The 23,575-nt window shown below is 41.1% G+C and overlaps 1 protein-coding gene across 1 annotated transcript; it reads right to left on the bottom strand.

Annotated features, from left to right (window-relative positions):
* Window positions 1–69: 69 nt before the first annotated feature.
* On the bottom strand, window positions 70–22,282 carry LOC140241874 (protein Wnt-5b-like). The gene is made up of 4 exons (XM_072321631.1): window positions 22,049–22,282; window positions 18,215–18,483; window positions 9,208–9,500; window positions 70–779 (listed from the first exon to the last, which is right to left on the bottom strand). Exons 1-4 carry the CDS (start codon window positions 22,252–22,254, stop codon window positions 321–323), a joined length of 1,227 nt encoding a protein of 408 aa, XP_072177732.1. The 5' UTR covers window positions 22,255–22,282; the 3' UTR covers window positions 70–320.
* Window positions 22,283–23,575: the final 1,293 nt, after the last annotated feature.

The raw sequence follows: 23,575 nt of genomic DNA, 5'->3' as shown, positions 1-23,575 counted from the left end.
CGACACTGGTGGCCCGAAGGTTGTAGAGCGCCCTCATTGCGCTTTTTACTGTCAGTTACTAGTACGCCGACGTCCACCGACTTCACGCAGAAATGCAAACATCTGGACATGAAAAGATTAAGCGCCAAATTCCGGTCGATCGCCTGCACTTACTGTTCTGCCTCATCATATGTAACCCTGCTAACTCATTTACATAACAGTTCTGATTTCCATTTATGAAAACATCACAAGATCACTCTGTGCACGTCGAAGAATAGCGATGAAACGCCTTATCTCCACTGTCGGGCGAAGACGCAGAGAAAATAAAACGAAAGTTGTCTTTATTTACAAATATGCACATCCACCATTGTTCTGCACTTCCGACACTTGACGTAACAGCACCACTTAAATTTACATTTGCACCGTTCTACCACCTCCTTGGTGAAGGAATTGTAGCCCCTCCCACAGCACATCAACGTGCAGCCGTCCGTGCCCATAGACGTTTTGTTGCACTCTCGGCCCGTGGTGCCCAGCGATCCGGTGCGGGGGTCGGCCACGCAGTAGTTAGGCGACTGCTCGAGGTAAACGAGATCGTCGCGCGTCGGTTTGTTGAAGCGCGAGTCGACGTTGAGGAGCTTCCCGCGCCGGGTGACTCTCACCTGCGTGGCCCCGTCGTACTTGTCCTTCAGGATGGTGCCGACCTCTCGGAAAGGCGGGAGCTGCAGCCAACACGTTTTGAGGCTGCACGATCCGGACACACCGTGACATTTGCACTCCCTGCCTTTGTTGTCGGACACCGCCTTCAAGAGAACGGAAAAGAAAAAAATGAACATTTACATTGTGTTCAAGAAAAATCTAACATTAGCATATAGTATGCAATTCACGCAAAAACAGTGCTCCTTGGATACAAATTTATGATGTTGTAAAGATTTGTTTTAAATACCATAATGTGTTTTATCATGTTTGGCATACTCCCGTGGAGAGAATGAATGTAAAACAAACCACAAAAAGCATCTTCGAGGCTATAAAGAGGACGAATGAAGAATTAAAAAATAAGAAAACAAAAAGTAAATTCTCTGATAATCAATTATCTTTAAAAAAAAAAGAAGAAAATACATGTTTACTACTCGAAGAAGGAAAAAGTAATACAGAAATTGCGCTAAATTCGACAGTCTACATAGTTACGACGAATATCCACCACCAGAGCAACCGCAATGTAATCAAGTAAGTTACAACGTAGTATGTTTCTATTCGAGACTATACCGAATTCCCAAACAGTGATGAAAGTGAAATGTTTCGAGACCGTTAGTGACAGATTCGTCACTTTGTCGACACCCCCTACCCCCGTCGCCAAGTTCCTAGCTGAGGCCCTTTTACAAATTGTAAGTAAAGGCTCTTAACCTCAGTCTTTTCACCCTAACAGGCGGGCACAAACAACTGAATAGACTTTAAAAAAATGCTGACGGCACTCTTCTTTGCAATGCTTTGTCAAGGTTTACTCAACTGAGCTAATTAATCTTTGAAGACTTTTTCACCGGAGACTGGGCGAAGCGAAACCTGGCCAATATTTAGTTTGTAAATAATACCAAGCGCGCCCCCAGGCGTTCAGCCACAGTTCCTCGGGCTTGCCACACGTGTATGTTGAGCTTGCAACCCGGTTGAACCTAACGTTGGATGTCGATAATATATTTTCTGAATTTTTGCTATTATTTTTTTCTTTTACACAGGTTCCATTAATCTCTGAAAGGGCCGAGGTATAAAACAAACTCGTCAGCGGTCACCTACCGCCATTAAAGAAATTATCTTAGCAGCCCGAAGTGTAATAACAATGAAGGAGCATACCCTTCCCTTTTCACTGCAAAAGTTAGCGAGCCTCGAACTCTTTTGCATAGGCTTACTGGTACTCTTTCATTTATCTCATTTTCTAATCTAATCAAAACTTTTCTTCTACAAAAGGAGAGTGTCGTAAGTAACAGGAAATAAACCATAAGACATCTGATTAGCATAAAATCTGCCAAATGAGAACGAAACCTTCACATTCTTCTTCACGTATAGTACTATTCTATGCCCATGAACATGTGCATAGAATAATCACAGCCTGGTTCTCTGTATGATTCAAATGGGCAGGAAACCTTTACATTCTTTTTCACGAAGTTTTATTCTGTGTCGATGAATATGTGCATAGATTAATCACAGCCCAGTTCTCTGTTTGATTTGATGCTCATTAAAAAAAAAAAAAAAATGGATGTAATGTAGATGCTGCGGCAGTGCCTTCTTTGTGCGGTTTGAGGTTGGTATGAAAACGGCAAAAGCCATTTCTGGTGTTTTCAGTGCTAGCAAGAAAACCGTGTTAATTCAAAACCATTCGATGAAGTGGCCCTAAACCGATGGTTATAGCACATATAAGTGCAGCCATAACCGCAAAATTGAATATTCTATCAGACCACTAAGTTAAGTTGGCTTGAGTCAAGTCGAGACTCATTTTGACAATTGCCTTGGTATTGTCTGGCTTAAATTGACTGCGACAATTCTCGCTCGGAATGCCAAGAGTGGAAAACAGAAAGTTGTGCTCGATAGCTTCCAAAAAACGACCGCTCTCTTTTTCCTCTTTTCACGCAACAGGAAAAATAATAATTATAATAATATTGATGCCATCGCGCAACGCCGGATATGGCTAGGAAATGGTCTGAATAAAGAGGCGCCGAGGGCTGTTTTGATTGCAACAAAGGGATTAACACCTTTTGATGTGGTAATTCAGTATTAAACTTGCCTTCGGACACCGAATTTGAGCTGTCAAGCAAATAAAACGAAAAGCTGCTTTACACTTAATGCCATTCGGTCCTTTTCTTTCACATCACGTGGGGTTCATTGTGGGGCATTAGAAATAAGGTGCTCTACCAAAGGCAGAGGCTGAGCATGCTAAGATCTAGTGGGAAAAGTAATTTTGTTCTAATTGACTGTGAGAGAAGAACGTCAGTGGTATCAGCGATACAGAATCTATCTAGAGCAGGTGTTGTGAACAAAGCATTCGGCAGCAGTGTCCAGCGTTACGTGTGTGTGGTAACCTTCACAAGGATTGGTCGGAATGATCTACATAGCCACTTTTAAGAAAAAAAAAAAATGAAAACGTGTGTTCTGTGTATCTGATGTAAAGTCTCTTATGTATTGTTCATTGTGTAAAAGTGCATTCCGAACAATAGGATAATGTCAATGTAAAGCATGCAATCTAACAATCTTTTCCCGTAGCATGTGATACTCATATGATATCGACCATAGACTAACAAATGAGAGACACTGTAAATTGCAAACTGCGTAAGGGATGCTGTTATGATACAAACACTGTTTAGTCGGGCGACGCTGAAATCAGGGAGGTGGAAAGACACATTCCTGCTTAAATCTTTCTCGACATGGTGAGGCTATAATCATGTCTCACTCATCTTAAGCATCTCGCGAGATCTCGCGAGATAAAACTGAATCAACTGAATCTGCGTCTCTTGTATTTTAGAGCCCTGAAATTACTTGACATTTATTGTTTTGAACGCACAAAAAAACATTAAAAAAAAACCTCAGTCAGTTAATGCAGCGGTGAATGACTTTTGTACAATAAGAGAAGAGCAATAACAACAAGCTGTTCATTTTCCTGATATTTTGGTGAATGCATAACATTCAAACTCACTCAAAAACATGGACATACACATACACACAGTGTATACACTCTCAAACACAAAATAATTGACACGGAATAAAAAAAAAAAGGACTCGTTACCGATTAAATCGCAGAGTTTGTTGAGAGTTCAACTCGAGTGAGACTACATTCATCTTCTTCATCCTGATGGTTGTTGTAACGAAATTTCTGGGGAAAGGGAAGTACTATCGCTCACGTGACAGGTCATTTTGACATTGGGTTGAAATGGGATTACGCGTTCAAGGTTATGAAGAGTAGTCTTCAATCATTTCAGTGACAGACCTACATTGATGAGATACGAAATAAAAAGAAATCCGGTGGGGATACTTTCAGACTGATTGCACTCACGTTTTCAAGGCGGTTGACGGAGATGGGATTGGTAGCCGAGACTATTTTCACCTTATACAGGAAAGTGGTGACGACGTTCTGAGCATGACCTTTTTTCGTTCGTGACCCTGCAACATGTCAGCCACTTTGAGCAGCTATCAGAAGAGGCTTTACCGCTAAACCTCGCTGAGATGACAGGGATTATTCGGTCTCGGCCAGTCCAAATACATCAGACCCAAAATAAATTAAAAGTGGCATATATATTCCACTTTGATTTCTGACTGAAATGATCGCCCTATATGAGAAGCTATCACTGCGGTGCTTAGCTCGGCATCAACAATCGTCAAGCCTAATTTCGTTCCATTTTCCTTTCGTTGAGTTCAGAATGCATTACAGAAAGAGAAATTACGCGGGGGCTATTTAAGTTTGGCATCATAGTTGCACAGGAACTATTGTCACCCGTGTGTACCGCTATCAATTTTTATAAAGCGTTATTTCATGAAATGTATTCAAACTGGCAAGGGGCTGTCGCCGTTATTCACCACCTAATTTTGTTAAAAATGTTGCTGTTCCATTTTTATTTGATCATATGCTCTCTAAATCAGACAGTCATCATCGTAAACTACAGAATCTTGTGTTTCCTGATTGAAAAAACCATAATCAACAAACCTACTTCCGGTATCTAAATCGGTTTTATATTCTTCCGTGCCGCATACATCGCCATGACTATTCCATGACAGATTTGGCAATAATTTGCTTGTATCAATTTCATTCTAAGAAGATAATGAAATCACACCACGGGATGCAATTTGAGCTGATATCTCTGTACACTAATTTCACACGCAGGAAGATAAGAAAATTAAATTGATATTGTATCAATAAACATTCATCGGTATATGCTTCCTCTACGCAAGGTCGGCAACTAGGGTTTTTGGGGGGGGGGGGAGGGGGCGTCGTTTCAGCAAGAGGTATTCATAATGATTGAGTATGAGAGGAGGGATCTGCCCCGACCATCAAAACTAGGATGGTCCTAATCCAGGCATGTCAAACTGTCGTGGATCAAGTGTCGGATCTTCGCGGGTTGTTGCCACGAACTTGACGCTGAGATACTGAAAAAAAAAAAATCTCTGAGACAGCCAGCCATGTAAGCTCCTGTTCCTTGCATCCATGCGGAAACGTGGTTGAAAACAAATTAGGGCACGTAGCGTGCTTCTCTTCCCACCTCCCTGTTGCTTCATAGAGCCTCTACCAAAGTTGGTATAAGCCTTTCCACATTACGATAAATTTTGGGCGGTCATTATTTTCTACTTGATATCTTTATAGTGCTTTGGGGCATATAAATATTGTCCAAGCTTTGTAACGTGATATGTAACTATCATCAAACATTGCTCCTTCTTACTCTTTATTTTTTCTTTATTTCCTTTCAATATAAATCATTATCATTATTTAGCATGTAATTTCTTCTTGTTGTCCTCCTCTTCTCTATCATCTTGAGATCTCTTTATTTCACCCCGTCACTTTTTCCTCCCCCTGTTTTCTTTTTTTTTCTTTTTTCCTTCTTCTTCGGCTTTCCACATTAAATTCATCTTCCTCCTCCAACATCATCTGTTCATTCAATTCAATTCAAATTACAATGATTTTATTTCCATATAAAGTAATACAAAGTAATATAATGCTTACATGAGTACATAATATTATTATCCGCTATCCTTCCAACGTATTCTTTTTCTTCGATTTCTTTTCATTTTTGCTATTTTTCTTTTATATTACTCCTCTTCCATGTTCAGCATTGTTTCAAAAATCTTACCAAGAAGGTAACTCATCGTACTTGGCTGTATAGAAAACCACCGGTACAAAAGTGAGGGTGAAAAGAAAAGTTCTCACGGTAGAAAGTTCACGTTGATGATAACTATAGAGGGCACTCACCCCATAGCAATGGGCAATGAGTCAGCCCCTTCATTTTTCTCCCCTATTCTCTGTCGATATCTTTCTCTTCTTCAATTCTCTCTCTCTTTCTTTTCCCCCTTCTTTTCCTACTCTGTCACCTCCCAACAACTTTACGGTTTTCTTATGAATAAATACATTTCTATTTGTGATGTTTCTCCTTCTGGTCCACTTTTTCTTCAGAATATTTAAGCAGAGCCTAAGGCGGAATATCTCATCGTTTCAGGCTAATGCGGGGTGCTAAATGTTACAAAAATAATGAGATTTTAAGCGAAATGAATAAATCTTTCTTAACCTACAAATAACAAATGGCCTAGTTGAACTATAAGACCTCGGGCAATCGAGGAAAAAGTAAGATGAAAAAAAAAATGCAAGTGTGAAAAATTATTTCGATAGTGACATTTTTCTTCTGACATAACTTACACACTATAACACACTTTCTGCGACGTCGAGCGTACTGGAACAGCCCGATATTTTTCTAATATCTTGGCGAAGTGCAACGGTAGCTTGCGGGCACTCGCATATTTGGTGTGGATCGCCTCGCAACGTATCATCGGTATTAATCGACCATGGGGAATTTTACTTGGAGATGGGGAGGGATCAGGAGGGGTGATTATTTCTTTCCTTTTACCTACCTCTCAATATTCCTCCTCCGTTCCCCCTCCCCCCCTTCTTTGCATACTCTGTTCCGTGTACTTATTATGTGGCGAAAGTCGAGCCGAACTTTCATAATTATTTCCATCATCATTGCGACGCTGAAGAAATGACAGAAGCCACACAAAAAAAAAGAGCAAGCTGGCTTAGAGTCCATGCTTAACCCGTTTGATACAGAAATCCTCACAGATTTCACACAGAATCCACAAGCTTTCCCTAGTCGATTGCTTGATATATTATCATTACTGACATTATAATTCCCAGTGGAAGTTACAGTATGTGTATTTTCATGATTATCATCGTTTATTGTTTCAATAGTTAATCCGTGTGTTATCTCATGTGTGCGTGACAGAGAGTTTTATTTTCTTTAGGGCAGCTCTTCGTAATTTTTTCTGAATGATTGGTAGGAAACTCGCGAAGTTCATAGCTTTATAGATATGGCGTTTGAAGAAGGTATTTAAAGGTACAAGAGACCCCTAAATTTGCCCAGGACAATGTAATATCTAGATGATACACGTACAGACATAGAGAAGTAGACCACGAGTAGGCTTTTCGAATTCTTCTATTTTTCTGTTGTCGAGAATATAAATTTTAGCTTACTTGTAACTGAAATCACGATATAAAGACTTTTTTTTGTCCAGCTAATATGCTGACTTCTCCTGAACAACTGTACAAAAAGAGGGAACTTAAATGTCAGTATATACTATTTTGACGAGGTTTAAATGTCTTTACACAAACATGAATAATTGCCAGAAATATTACTAGACGAATAACAATCTCCGTTATTCGTGAATGATGTTGCTCCGTCTCTATCCATATTGCAATGATATATCACTTTTGTTTGTTTTTGGGTTTTTTTTTTCTCACAGCCAATCGTGGCAATCAGAATGAGTGGAGTTTTTTTTTATGGCGCAAGAGATAAACAACGAACTCAGTCCACAAATCTCAACCTGAGTTCTCTTTCTAAGCTGACATGATCTGTTAAAACAAATTCACTTCACTCTCGAACACCTCCCACTATGCAAAACGATTACTCCCACTAAATCTCCTTGTTCCATCTAAGTTCTTTCGTCAACATTGATTTTAACGTAAGTGCATACATATGTTTCTTTCTAGGTCGTGTATCAACGTAGAATATTTGTGAGTCATTTTTACGTCTCTGAAAGATGAATGAGTTGAGCAAAACCCGCACGACATATATTTGTTGAAAATATGACCACTTGCGTGCAAGTGAACAACGTTTTTCTAACTGGAGCGCATAAATCAATGTTTGCAAGAGACAGAAATTCAACACTATCTCTCAACAAATTGGCGTCTTGACTTCAGAGTAACCTTTCTTCAGAACATGCATATGGTATTCCCTTGTTGGACGATAGGCTTCTGCGGAAAGAGGGGTACAAAATACGACGAATAGGAAGGTTCATTCATTTAATTCTTTTTCTCGTGTCACATAACGACAATCCCTAGTCAGTCTGCATCAGAAGCCTCACTCTATAACCGCTCGTGTATAATTTATCATTCATAATCCTGTTGATCGCTTGGTTGACATAGGGAAATCGGGTCTCCATGCCTGTCTTTAAATCCCCCGATTACACCCCGATTACACCCACGAATTAAGGGACTTGTCATCATCTAATCCACTCGACGGACAAGCAAGAACTGGTCCGGCAAATTGGTCTCTGACACGGAGTGAGTGCATGCTCGGCGTAAGAGAAAGGGCGCGGGCACGTTGAGCGAAAAAAAAAACCCCACGAGATTCTGACAAGTTATATTCTTTTCTTGTGTCTGTTTCGGGTGTTTGTTGGTTTTTTGCTTTTCTTGTTTACTTGCTTGCTTGTTGCCTTGCATGTATGTCTGTATGATGTTTGTTTGTACGTGTGTGTGTTCATAAACGTTTATTCGCTTGTTTGCTGGTCAATTAATTTGTTTGAATCTGCCCCATTGCATACAATTTGAGATCAATCATAAGTCAGAAAAAAACAAAACGTAATTCTGTGAATACTAAATTCTGATTAGCTGATACCTGACGTATGTTTGAACGCATCTTCTTATGCAACAGGGTCCTGGTATTTCCCTGTGCAAAACTTAAGTGCCTGCATAAGTGTAGCTCAGATGGGGGAGTGGGGGTGATACGGAAAGTGGACGGCGAGGTGGGGTTGGGGAGTGGGAGATGAAATGAATATACATACAGCTTTCTTTTGGAAAGCAGCTTTTGTAGCTGGTAACTGTTATCGAAATCATTAGATGGAAAGTTGTATTGTATTCTTTTTTAAAATGTTAACACTATGTAGGTTTAACAGTTACGATTGCGATAATAATTTATCGCATTGGTGAAAGCTGCTACTGAAATTATTGTGAAAACAGTGTATATTGTTTTGTACAATTTGGTTCTTTGATAGAAAATGAAACATTCTTTAAAACAGAAAAAAAATCATGATTTTTTTTTTTTTTTTTTTTTTGGGGGGGGGGGGGGGGGTACATTGCATTCGTGATAACACGACCGGACCTACGACAAAGTCGGGGGAGCCTTACGAACGGAAGGTGGTTGTTCATAAAGAACCCCCCCCCCCCCCATAGTAATATAATCTATGATACGATGTTGAAATTTCATAGCTAACCCTTCTGCCGGCCTCGTTGTTGTGTAGGTTCATCTGCTTGCGGGCGTAGGCCGCCGTGCCTTTCTGCGGGTTTGTTTCCAGCTCTCGAGCGTCGACGAACTGCTTGGCGAATCGGTAGCCGTAGTCGATGTTGTCCCCGCAGCCGCCCCACACCCAGTCCCGAGGGAGATCGGACGGGCGCGACGACTTGCTACAGCCGCACGTAGATAGCTGACCCTCGCGGCAGGAGCGGCTGATGGCGTTGACGACACCCGCCGACGTGATCGAGTACGTGAACGCTGCTTCCCGACTCGCTGCAAGAAATGAAAAAGTGGAAAAGGAGATATCCTGATGCACATTATCATACCACTGATTTCAAGTGTATAGGGGCAAGGCAATGTTAAACAAATATGTAGCTATGTGATTTAACACTAAGCTAGTCAAGGAACAAAGTTGTCGCATGACTAATACCAAATTGCAAAGATTAATGAATATAATAGCATGATTGTGGTGAGAAGTTGCCATGCAATTTCTTCTTTTTTTGTCATGAAAATTGTTCGGCTGTGAGTCTATTATCATTGATTTTAAAAGAAACACAAGTAAACAAATAACACTGCAAATGCAAAACATGCGCCCTGCAATTATTGTACGCAAGTCTGACTGATAATCATATGCTCCTCTCATTTCAGTACTTTCATAATATATATTAGAAATGTCTTTTGTCGACAGGGTTATGTTTCCCTTTAATCATGTCCATCGGGGAGATCAATGGCCGAAACGGACGAGTCAGTCAGTAGTCACGTGACCCGAGCTGGTCCGTGACTCCTGACACTGTTACCCTCTTACTCATTGCTTGACTCACGGCTTCCCTGACTCTGTGGGGAGCTAAAAAGACAACCGGAGTGAATGGAAGGACCACTGGAGAGTTATTGCCTCCGTTCGCATACATGGTGCATGCATTGGTACCTCTCGCAGTACCATGTTGACACTGCTGGCAGCGCTTGGACTCGGGGGTCCTTACGAGCAACCACCGCCGCATTATTCTCCTTTTAACCCATTCTGTGACTTCGACAAACACTTCCTGATTCCTTTGAACATATTTGTTATCATGCTTTACGGATGGTCCTACCCCCCCCCCCCCTTCCTCTCCTTTCTTCTTCCAAGATCCCCCATCCCTCTAGCAGTTGACATGCGCTCTGTACTGGGCGCCAAACGAGCACCATACGCTGTGGACCATGGCCAGTTTGGGTCTTGGATCGAACCTCCCTGGTCTTACCTTACAACAGTCTCTATCTGGTAGAGTTTGTTAGATAGTTTTGAGAATTTGTCGAAAATTTGCTGATGGTTTGGAAATGAGAATGAGACAAAATTATTAAGTGCATACCCCCCCCCCCTACTTGTAAAGCAATTCTAATTTTCAAAAACTTCAATCTGTCTGCGTACCTCAGAATAGAAATTGCTGTAACAGGGCTGAGCAAAAGTAACATATACATTTGCAGAGCATGCGTTGCCTACCATTGCTCTTATTTCTTCTTAGTCTGTTTCGTTATTATACATGTAAACGATCTCACTTACCAGAAGACCGCAAGGTATGAAAGCAAAATGTCAACTCCGAATCTGTCATGGATACTCACCCCCCCCCCCCACCCTATATAATAGATAGGAAATATATAACGAACCATTTCCAGCGTATCGATAATTTAATGATTTTTGCCATTAATCAAACGATCGCGAGACACTGGGGTGACAATGTTTTTGTTTTTGTTTTTTGTACTTTTGGTGGAGACCGCGTTAAATGAAATTGATTGGAGCTGTATGAGAACAAACCACAAAGTCTAATTTCATGGACGGCATAGCACGGACTGATGCCCGCTGCCTTTCATTGTATTGTGCACCGCCACAAACTTTGTTAATCACCGTGGTTGCCAAACGTCCCGCCTGCACCTGGTCTATACGGAACGTGATCTTGGTAATGGCGCCCTGCGAAATGCAACATCCATCAAGTTACACCTCATTCGTTTAACCCTCTAACAAAAATACCGTCTCAAAATGTCGCCAACATTGTATGCAATTAAAGCGCTAACAGATTCTATGACGACAGGCGTCAGTGTGTGTGACTTAATTGTATGCCAATGTTTGTCTGTTTCTTCTCGTCGAAAGGTACTCCTTGAGAACAGGCATTTTTGTGCTTTTTTCTTTCTTTTCCTTTTATTCCCCCTTTTTAAGGAAAACGGATAATTCTTGCAGTGATAAGAATAGTGCTAAAAAGAATACTTATGGTGACTCACTTTTACGTTTTTGTATAAGATTCCATCAATATTGTTTCCATTACCATATTACCTCTCTCTAAATCATATGAAATATCAAAGATTACATAGGCAAACGGTTCAAAAGAATACGCATCTCGAATAGAAGCTGCTAAAATGTTCTTCATAACGCCTTTTCCATACATTACATCCAAAGCAGAATATTCGAATGTAGTAACATTTACCTTATTAATCTTAGGCTGATGAAAATTAATCTCTTTTCATGGTTCACTTATCATAGCATGCTTATTGACACTGATGATGGATTTCAAAATCTCTACAGCTAAACATCTCACATCGCTTGCAATGCTACAAAGCAAGTCAATTTTAACATTTGGATTCAGAGGTGACCTTCGGTGTTGCTATTTATGTTTTTGTATGTGTGCGTGCGTCAATCATCAGCATGGAACAATTTCATGCTTCAAAGTTCTACAACTTTCCACTTTTTTCAATAGTGATTCAAATTTCGTTCACTTAAAGAGAAATAATGTGTGTCTCGGAATGTGAAATTTATAGACGAAATACTTCATGATAACATTGTGACGGCAATGCTGTTTGATCTTCTTAGAAAAGAAAAAGAACAACACGATAACTAACTTGTCGGCGTGGATATTTGGCGTAGAATACGCTTCGACAGGGTCGACTAGTTTAATTCAATTCACCCTGTCAAAATTCAGCCTCCCCAAAATGGCAACTTTTTTTCTGTTAAGAAATGAAAAGCACTTAATCATCCGCAATGTTGGCGGAGACTCAATTTGCAGCTGACACTAAGCTATATCGTGATCTTTGCACGGATGCGATCCGACACTGAAACATTTGTGTCAACTTTTAACGAGATTTCGAAAAAGCCATTTTTTATTAATTTTTTTTTCATCCTCATACAAGACACGAAGTGAAAACGCCGAGTAAACATAACAGCAATTGGACACGTGTCGGAATACTTTCAAGTCCGTCCCAATCAACATGTACACGTTTAAAGGCACGCCGGGATCAAAAGTGACAGTGCCACTAGGGAGAGTGACGTCACATCTCCTGAAGATAACAATGCTGGTGTAACATTAGCGGGGGATGACAGCGTCAAGGCGGGGCGGGAACCGCAGGCTATCATCATCAAAAATCGTTTACTCTTCCCCTCCTTGACGACATCCAGTCAGAAATCACGGACCCTTCCAGAACAAGAAAAGCGGAAGATACCTGCCCCAAACTTCAGCTCGGTTTGTTTAGTTAATCCTCCTGACCTGCGCCTGGGCCGGTGTAATGACGTTTCGGGTAATGGAGACCCGCAAGTTACATGAGTCGTCATTGAACATGTTGTCACACGAGAGCTGATGTTATTAAGCACGCAGCCGATTCAACAATCCCGCCGAATGCCAGAGAGCCGGTTGTTTGCGTCCCTTTTACACGCGACAACACGTGATCCAGTTGGAAAAACATCCATCTCAGACTTTGTGTGTGTATGTGTGTGTGCGTGTGTGTGTGTGTGTGTGTGTGTGTGTGTGTGTGTAAAATGCGAACGAATAACAAATCTCTTCGAAGACTATCTCATATTTAATAAGTTCTTTAAAAAGAGTCAAACTAAATTGTTAATTCATGTCCAAGTTGACTTCAAAGAAACAAAAGTGATTAAACTCTGTTTCACGGAATGATAATCAGCCAACAAACAACAAGCTTATGAAATTGTAAATTTCTTACACATTTTCACAAAACATGATCAGTGTTCAAAATTACGACATCTTTTCCTCACTTGCCTCCCTCACTTAATTATCACCTCATCACCATATCCCTACTAATATTGAGTTATTGCAGTAATTTTGATCTCATATCGCCGCCTCTATACACAGATCACCATCACCATTAGTCACCCCCCCCCCCTCCATCGTATCGTCACTCTGTACGTGTAAGTGATTCAATTTGTATTGATGCCATACAACTGATGTCTGACACGACATAGGTGACAGGTTTCATAATGGCTTAGGCTATTTGCGTGTTGTCACGAAGGCCCTGTGTGAAGAGTTTAAGAGGATAACGTTTAAAAACGGAAACATTCCACTTCCGGTGGAACAAAGAGAGCATGATTGAGGAGAGGTCAGTCACGGGGGGGGGGGGGGAGAAAGTAATGATAATCCTTAGAACATCAGGGAGGGGTCACTATTAATAGGATTTGCGCTCCCCTCAAAGAGAACTGATCTCAGTTATTCACGACGACTAAGAGATTGTTTGTGAATGGGATATGTGTACGAATGAAAGAGAGCCGATATTGGTGTATTGATTCTCCCTGTTGTTTAACGCCTCCTTCCGCGGGACCTATAAGTGATTCTCCACGGGCTATACGAGGACTACATGGTGTGCTGAACACGCTATTAGCATAGTGCCAAGTAAGGAATTAGCGCGCAATGCCGGATTAGTTACGGTCTGTTGTCCCGGTCTTTTCCCGAAATTTAACCGTAAAAAAAAGAAGAAATCTTTAGCCTCTGAAAAGAGGAGAAAGTGCTGAATGAATAAAAGGGAAAAAAGAGCTCATAAGGAGAGCACGTATTATTATTGGCAATATGTTGAAGGAGAAATGCATTAACTTTGTCTGTAGTGTGTCGTCGTGGTTCACACCAAAACACAATCTAAGTAATCAAGTAGCTTTCCTGTACACATAATGTTAATATCCATTTATTTGTTTGCATTGTCCACTTCTAATCTATCGCCAGCCATCAAAGAGCTATAGATGGCACAAAAAAAGAACACTATCTAGCTCTATCTGCAGTTGGCGCGTAGGACTCAGTTCTGTTTTAGGTGTTGTTTTCGGGCTTGCTTTTGTATTACTCGTATCTTACATTTTTGACATTGGCCTGCTATTTTGGTTAATTCTCTTCTTGTAATGAAAGCAACAATTTCTCTGACTAATCATACACAAATGTTGTTAGTAAGGCAAGGGGCTCATTGCACGCATTGCCTATTGTCCATTACACTTCCCAGCATAGGGGCTTCGTATACACTTTGCTAATTGGCACGTCTAAATTACATCAGGACCTGGTGCCAGTACTATCAGACTGAAGGAGTAAATTGCTTGGTGCAGCCAGTTGCAATTTGCAAACCAACAACAACGATTCGAGAGTTTGAATAACTCTCCTGTTTACACTTGAGAGTTCAAAATTACTGCCCACACTCCTTCTTTTATTCTTTCACTTTTTTCGCTTCTTTTTTTTTTATTCCAGAAGCCCGATCACGTCATATTCAAACGTGCGATCGCAAACTTTTCAGCTACTCTTTTGTAACAAAATTACAGCTTCCTAAAAAAGTGAAGTTTACCTCTCATAACAGTTATTCTGTCTGCATCAACGTCTTTTTGTCGTTTTCACGACCCATACACCAGCGCCAGACTTGATATTGTTGGTCGGGTTATGACCGGTACCATCGACAGTACGTCTCCTTATTCTTGGCCATGTTTGCTCGTGCGTGTTCGATAAATAGGTCTACATCACCACTCAATGCACCCGTCAAAAAAAAAAAGAAAGAAAGAGTTTGAGAACACGCTCCTGGATAAAGTCTCCAGACGCCGATCTCCAAGTGTAATTAAAGTGATAGGGTCATTCCCAAAGTGAAACAGCCATTGCCACTCCTTCGGAGAAATCTGCGATTTACGAAATGGCGATGCGTAAGACAGTTATTTTATACCTGCGTGATACAGTGGTATTATCAAACAGTTTCATCATGTAACACAACAGCTTTGCTACCCTTCTTCGCAAAATTAATGTTTTTGCACTTGTAATAACATACTTGTACAATCTCTTCCACTCTACAAGTATTACAACATAACGAAAGTATAAGATTAGATGAGAAAATTGACACTTCAAGATATGGAAACACTTAGTGTTTTATTCTAGTTTCTTTTAAAAACTTTCCTTTCTTGTGTGTGTTTTCAAACTACAGGATTCTTTCTCATTTCTTCAGACTCTTCCCGTTTTGTATGCGTTATAGTGAGTGTGTGTGCCATCCTACCCATTTCTGTTACTGTCATTTTTTTTTTGTCCTCTCTTTCTCTCACTCAAGAAGAGAAATATTTGCTTCGGTGAAATCTGGGAACAAATGCGACAATACGGAGTCACTGGGGTTTAACGTCGGAGGAGAAGGACGATGAGAAGTCAAGCTTTTCCGAGTCCTGAAGAATGTAACAGCAGGAGTCGAACGTCAAACGGATTGACGGGATCGCTTCCGCATGAAACCGGTGAAGTGCCCCCTTACACACGCAGACTCAAATACATACACGTATATACGCCCTTTAAACAGCCCCACAAAATTCGGACTTAAGTTGACCGGCTTATAATGTAGACTTACTTACATATTCCTGCGACTGATATATCTAAATGCCGAACAAGATAGGTGATTATTATGTAAGTTCGCTTTTTTTAAGGACTCGTGATGCTATTGCTCTAGTTTGGAATAGGCTTTCGTCCAGTATTTGATGGAAATGGTTTGCATAATATAAAAAAAAAATCTCATCCATTTACAAATGAAATATTTCGTGATTAGCTGGATGCAAATTTAGTTGAAAATAAGCCATCCAGATCGAACCGGAACTCTTGAGAAATACAGTAGATTTATAAAGCATTTGCGTCATTTGAATCTACACAGTGTTTCTCTTATATTACTAGTTACAAAAGTTCAAAATCAAAGCAAACTATACACTTTGAGCCAAACATCAGTAAATATTTTTACATCCCATCTCATCAAGTATACAGAAGTCATGACATTCTTTAAATTCTTTCCTGGTCCCATGTTGTCCAAGAAAGATAATGTTTTTTTTTTTTTTTTTAAATTCAAGGAAGTAATCAAAACATGAAGAAAAGTGATGCCTTAATGTGATAGAATTACTTCCTGATACATTGCGATATGAATTAAAAGGGGAAACACTCTACACTACATTTTGGTCTAATCTTTGCAGATATATCTTTTCAAACGTGACGTATAGTGTATCAATACTTATCACAAGAAGACATATTCGCATACCTCTGTGTATAAAACCCCATAAAATATCACACGGATGTGAGTGGGCGGTTAGCACTGAAATAACAGCCTATTACAAGTCAATCTACTGTAACCTTTCGCACCTATAGCATTGACCGCTGTCTTGAGGCGGGGCTATTAACACCAGATAATCACATCAAACCTAAGCCTTGTGTACACATATATATTTTTACTACGTTTCTTCTGATAAGGTTCCACAGAACTGAACGTACTTATAGGCCATGTTCCCCAACACTAAAACTGAACGTACGTGAACAGTCAGAAGCCGTGAAAAAATCGGGTCTGCTATAACTCGTAATAAACTGAGAGTTTAACGAAGCGCATGAATAATATTTGTCGAGGTAAATGTGTTGGAATCCGCACAGCACTGGGCTCTAGTGGGTGATTAAAGGTGGTCACTTGGCCAAGAAGTTGGTAGGTGGCAAAGTTTTTATCGATTCAAACTTGGGATGATTTACGAGCTTGGTACACATTATAACACGGCAACCGTGACCCGGCGGTAAATAGGACAGCCCTAGTAACGGCAATAGGCGCAGAGGGATTGTTAGAGTAAGTGCAAAAGCTTCTAGTCTAGTACTGGTTTTGCCCATCTCACAACCCGAAATTGGTGACGAGATTTACAGCACTACCGTGTATGCACTTGAACTATATTTGTATTAATATTCTGTGGGTATGGTATGTTTCCAATAGAGTCAGATCAATACGTGATATTTGGAGAGGTTTGTGGGAGATAAACCAGAAATCTTTGAACTTTGATGCAGGGAGGCTAAAATTAACAAAGCATAAAAAGTTAGAAATCGGTTTGATATTACGAAAGAATACATAGAGTTCACTGGACATGTAAACGTAGTCATCTTGATCACAGACATGATTGCATGATTGTGTGATACCTTTGATTTCTTTTGTGGGTGGAATGTGCGTCATCTAACGTCATTCATTTCATTGTTCTGTTCACCTCTCATCGTCTCAGGAAGTAACACGAATACTTTATCACCACAGAGATGAATAAGATTTAGGTGTCCTTTACACGGAACAATTTATATCCATAATATACCGTTAGCTTCGTTACGGCGAAGTATAAATACAAACAAACAAACAGACTGCTAATTCGAGAGATTAAAGGCTTCACTCATATTCCCCTTGAAATAATAATAATAACATACGTATACCTATAAAAAAAAATGCGTTAAAACAATAAAAGCCCATGTTTTCCAATAACATTAACAATGTGCGGACCCTCTATCACTATTGGTCCATAAGAACGCTGACAAAATAGAAGTGAGAAGTTGTCTTGGACCCCTGTGTCTTAGACACCAGTGTCTAGGATCGTCGTGTGTTGGCCCCTGTGCCTTGGACAACTGTATCTTGGACACTTGTGTCCTGGACCCCTGTGTCTCGGGGCCTCATTGTCTTTGGACCCTGTGTCTTGGACACCTTTTCCTTGGACCACTGTGTGTTGGACCATGTGTCTTGGACACCTGTGTATCGGACATCTGTGTCTTGGACTCTTTGTCTTGGACCCTGTGTGTCAGATCCTGAGTCTTGGACATCTGTGTACTTGGGATACCTTTACCTTGGATCCTCTATGTATTGGACCTCTTATGAATTAGACCCTTTTACATTCGATCCCTGTGACTTAGACCCTGTGGTCTTAGACCCTGTGGTCTTGGACCCTGGATTCCCCTGCCACCCTCGATCGTACTCACGTGTGTTGAGGACTCTACCGAAGACGTTGTTGCTGTCGACCGTGCTGCAGTTCCATCGTCGGTTCCGGAACTGGTTCTGGCACTCTTCGATACTGAGCTTGGCGCCCTCGCTTATTGGTGCCATGTGGTCCTGAAAGAGCTGACATTGTTTCTGCTGGCCCGGTGACAGGCCCAGGAGCTCACTGCACAGGGGCTGGGTGCCCAGAATGAACAGTTCAGGGTTGCGAAACGCGTCGAACTGCTGCACGCGGGCATCTAGACCGAGGTTTCTGTTCCAGGGGAAGGGTTATAAAGGCAAACAGAGCATGTGGAATCTAAGTAATCAGCACCGTTACAAAACAATATCATCAACATTAAGAAGTTTCAACATCAGCACACACACACAAACACACACACACACACACAAAGAAAAAAAATACATGAAAATGACATTGTTATTCGAGTGGTTGGATGACAGCTTGTTATACGATCACAATAATTGTGGTTAACTTGACAAGTAAAATGATAATGGATGATTGAGCTTCGGCTGCCATCCGACTGCTACCAAGGGAACTGAGGTACAGTTGGATGCTACTGTCTGACAAGTGTTTTATGATACAATGATTTGATTCTGCTGAAGGCAAATCACAATTCGTTTCATGAAACTTTTTTTTTTCAAGTCGTCACATGATCAATACCATGAGCACGGTCAAATAGTAGTTATGTTTACTTGCACATTCTTTTGAGAATTGTCGGACGCATGCCTTTACCGAAAAACTCGGTATCAAGGTCTTTACGGACTACGGACTTTACGGACGGACTACTGTCAAATCAACAGCCTGACACTTATTTACATAAATCCCTAATTCCGCAAATGATTTGAATAGCATATGCGAGGCAACGAGAGTACTCCAGACATGTTTCATGAAACTTTTAACCTCACTTTCAGTTACCAGGCCCTAATCGGTCTCAAGTTTGGCGTACACAGAGCAGACTTTGAAATCTATTTGCGGCAACCGTAGATCGAATCTAGTTAAATGGTTCTTGTCATCAAAGGGGTTGCCATGTTACTGTCATTCCTCGGCATGATAGCTGGTACAGTGCCTGTCCAAAGAAAATGGACTCGACCTGTAATGAGGTGCGATGAAAACAACAATGGCACACGAATTTACCCCGTGTGGCGAAGATCGTTGCACGCCAAATTCCCTTTCGGTAGGCTTGTAATACGAGAACAATGTCAGTAATATAGCGTTGGTCAGTGCTTGATGATAGGCTTTTTAAGGCGATTTTGCTGAGCTGGCATGAAAAAAGAGGTATCACTTGTCACCTATTCAAGTGTCATCGATGGATTCTTTTGACGCTCTTTTAATGCCAACTCCCACTAAGGGTGATGGGCGTACGATTAAAACGTCTAAATTCTTGTCTTGCCTCGTTGGTCACGATGACTTCATCACGAAGCATCTGGATTGTCGAGGTAACTTGTTTGCGCATAGCGAAGCCTGCTTCTTACTTGGACCGTTAGAGAGATTCTGGGTATACTCTGCGTCAGTAAACCTTGCACCCAATGCATACCTCGTACTTTTTGTAAGACCTCACAATTTCATCTGGGCTGGCATGAAGAAAGCACTCGAACAAAGGATATGTCGGCTCAATTGACAAGTTTTCTTGGTTTTCCCCTCCCTTCCCTCCTCCTCCTCCCCCCCCCCCCCCCAACCATACACCCCACATGTTCGATTCACAGGCAAGGAATGTGGCGGCAAGCTATTATGTAAAGCTCTGTTGTCACTGGTGCGTTTCGATGGGGGAGGGAGAGAGGGGGTTTATCTAATTAAACATGTACCCAGATCTTGGTCCGGAGAAGAAGGGAAGAGGTAAGGAGGCGTTGGGGATGGTGGCGTCAGGGTTGACCGCGGTGACAGAAGAAGGCGGAAACAATGCAAGGACAAGCCGCCCAGCGGATTTGTGACTCGAGTCTGGCTATGATACTTCTCGACAATGGGCCGCGAGAAAAACTCTCAGGTCACGGTTTGGTGAGCTGATCTCCGTCCCAACATTTCCACGCAGTCACAATCTTCCTCTCTTTTTTTCCTTTCATTTGTCAGTATCTTTGATATCCCTGAATTATTGCAATACACACTTCTCGTTTCTTCCAATCTTTGCTTCGCTTAACTTTACTCTCCATTTACCCCTCGCTAAGTTTCTTCCTCCTATCTTAACACACACCTTTTTACTCCATCCCTCTACATCCCCCTTTCTCCTTCATTTAGAGGTGTAAGAAGAGGGTGCGTACAAAGGTACATTGGTTGCACTCCTTCAACCTGACAACGCAATTCACCACTCGACAATTTTCGTCTGATCTCTGCTAAATGAAGCTTTACCCCCAAGTCGTCCTAATCTGTCCCCCGAGAAAGCCTCCATTAATTTGCCGACCTTCTCTTCGTTTTGCGCGTTACTGATTGACTGAGAGTATTTCTCAGTCGAAAATATACCTGTATCCATCAGCGGGAGAGTGCAACGAGCCTCTCGCCAGGTTATCGTCCAAAATATTTACACGGTTTCTGTACGTTTATGTGTGTTTATGTATAGTGATGCATGCTGTGGCTTAGTTGATAAGTTTCTGGAATATCAAACTTGAGATCAAGGGTTCGAATCCTGCATGGCGCCTTCATCTTTGGACAAGATTCTCTTCCCATCATGTTTCTGTTTAACAAGGTTTATGGTAACGTGAAGACGGATAAGGGATTGAGCTGATGGCAGGGACCGTTTGATAAGCAGCACTTTAACTGCAGAGTCTTGAAACGAGTATAAAGGTGATAAGAATTATGACAGTCTTATAAATTTTGCGGTTACTACTATAATAGAGTGCACTTATCATCACCTATGTACAAAAAGTTGTTGTACAAGGACCTGATAGTGAAATACAATCACACTTAAACACACAAACATGTGTTATTTTTGTATCAAGATAGGCATATCGCCTACGTGCGACGTAGAATGGTGTGTTCAAAAAAGGAATGAATATAGCCACATCATCGATTTCCTTTACCAAAGAAAAAAACTGCTGCTTTCATTTCAGCAGAGTCAAACAATGCAAAAAATACAGGCAATATTTCTCAGTAAGGTTTTAGACACACATTAAGGGTATGAAACTTGCGAATTATACTTCATTAAATTCTCATTTGCCTGCTGAAATATACAATATGGAACCTGCACTTTAGGATTGGTACTGGTCGCGAGAAGATGGATTGTGAAGTTAAGTATTCACCTTTGGTAAAGTGTGTGGTACGATAGATGGGACAAAGTTCTCACGTAAACTACTTGACCTAAGTTTGGTCTGTAACATGTCAGCACACACATAAATTTCTCCCATGATTGATACCCATTCATGGAACCTTACAATTCAGGTTTTATTCATCACGCCAGAAAGCCTAAACAACACCACAAACACATTTGCTTTTTTCGAAGACGCTAATAACGACCCTTCCCAACCATTATCTCGAAACAACATAATCGTCGCAAACTGGTGCTACGGGGAGGAGAGCTATTATGGATGCTGATTATCACTGATGGGCGAGTCCTTCTTGCGGGATTGCGGTTTGGTGGCATGTATACTGTTTTCATACAGACACAATTCAAAGCAGTCAATACAGATCGAGCTGTACCTAAAGATTAGCTTATGTCTTCACTTATACGGATGCAGCGAACTCTCCTTAGAAAAAAGATCATCGCAATGACACGTGACATTATAGGGCTTATGTTAACAAAGGAAAAAGTATGAAGAGAGATGACAAGGCAAGTGGCCATGTAGGAATAGTCATAGCGGCAGAGACAGAAAAAAGGGGGAAAATGACTTACATCCATGTCGTGTCCTGCGCTTTAGCTATTGAGACCGATAAAAATCCAACGAAAGTCCAGAGCAAAAGTAAGGCGCCATTTTTCGGGACCGACATCACCGACGAGCGGCGAAAGAGATGCCGCCAGCCAGAGGTTTTCGTCCATTCAGTGTTCGAGCGGGGCCCTGACATCGTGTTCCTGCACCGGTCCGACGATGATTGGTCCATGGTACCATCCACACAATGCAATGTCAGTCTTCCCCGTGAAAGCTTCCCATCAAAACGTATATTCCTTGTGAGCGGCGGACTGGTGTTTCCGATGACACGTCCCTTGTTCGAAATGCAGACGTTCAGGTTCGAGCAGGATAAAGAGCATCCTTGAATATCCGCACTACGTATCCAAAGTCGACCTGGGGAGAATAAGAGAAATACATTGATTTTAAAGCTTGCAAACATTGGCAATGAACATCTTGAATACAGCCAAATAAACGTAATCATTGTAATGGTAAATATTTATTTTTTCTTACGGATCACGGCGACGAGATGTTACAATTGGCCATCACAGAGTTGGAGAAATACACAAACATTCAGTCATGCTGTATGATTTCCTAGTTTTCTCAGTCGACGAGGGTGATAGTGAAACATTTCATTGTTTATTTCAATAAATACGCTCGGTAGACAGGAAAAACGCTTCGGGACGATACAACCAAAATCAACCTAAAGCGGACAGGCGAGAGTAAGTGGAGTGGTCTGATTCGGCGCTTTGAACACTTCTGACTACTCGCTGCTCTCTGATGCAATATATTGTACGAACGAATCGCTTTGGCGCACAGCACTCCCTTAAAACTTCGTCTCGCGAGGGGAACCACAGTAAAGCTTCTGGAAGCTAGAATATCACGCTCCGATTGGTTCTCGCAAGTTCGGCTTATTTCTCCCTCCATTCTCCCTCTCCTTCCCTCTCCCCAACTCTCGTCAGACGTCTACCTTCTACCACGCCGTAACTCGCCAACCATTGTTTGGACGACTGTCCATGGCAGTGGGTACAATGGATTACGCTTTCGAGGTTTGTTTGTTTTGTTTTGTTTTTGCTCAGCTGTATAAAAGAAGAACGCCACTCTTTATATAACATTTATGGAAAACACTTTTCAGCCATTAAAAGAAAATGAAAACAGAGCTCTAAAAGGAGTCGTACTGACTCTTTGATATTTCCTTAAGTAAAATTTAAATACTGTGAAGGAGAGTCAGTTTCTCATTAATTTTACCATTGTACTTATTCATTAGTTCCGCTATACAGAGAACAACCTTGAACAGAGATAAAATACGTCCAAGCTCAGCATGATAATATAGATGTAATATCACCACGATGTACTGTAGTAAAAGTCAAAGATACTTCTGGACACTGGTACAAAACACAGGCAAGTTAAAGAAAGAACGCTCACACGGGCATGAGGACTCAACAAAACAACAAAAAAAAATCTTTCTTTTATTTTCAGTGATCTTCACTCTGTACTAAAAAAAAAAAAATATATATATATATATATATATATAT

This window comes from Diadema setosum, chromosome 2 (genome assembly GCF_964275005.1).
Source record: "Diadema setosum chromosome 2, eeDiaSeto1, whole genome shotgun sequence".
Classification (NCBI taxonomy): Eukaryota; Metazoa; Echinodermata; class Echinoidea; order Diadematoida; family Diadematidae; genus Diadema; species Diadema setosum.
Note: the sequence above shows the minus strand (reverse complement) of the source record. Positions and strands in the feature narration are given on the sequence as shown.

What these genes read in the sequence shown, in the direction of transcription:
- LOC140241874 (XM_072321631.1), bottom strand. Translation starts at nt 22,254, where the DNA reads ATGGACCAATCATCGTCGGACCGGTGCAGGAACACGATGTCAGGGCCC. An exon ending in GCGCAGGACACGACATGGAT is followed by an intron (nt 18,484 to 22,048) that starts GTAAGTCATTTT and finishes CCCCTGGAACAG; the next exon opens with AAACCTCGGTCTAGATGCCC. An exon ending in ACAACGAGGCCGGCAGAAGG is followed by an intron (nt 780 to 9,207) that starts GTTAGCTATGAA and finishes GTTCTCTTGAAG; the next exon opens with GCGGTGTCCGACAACAAAGG.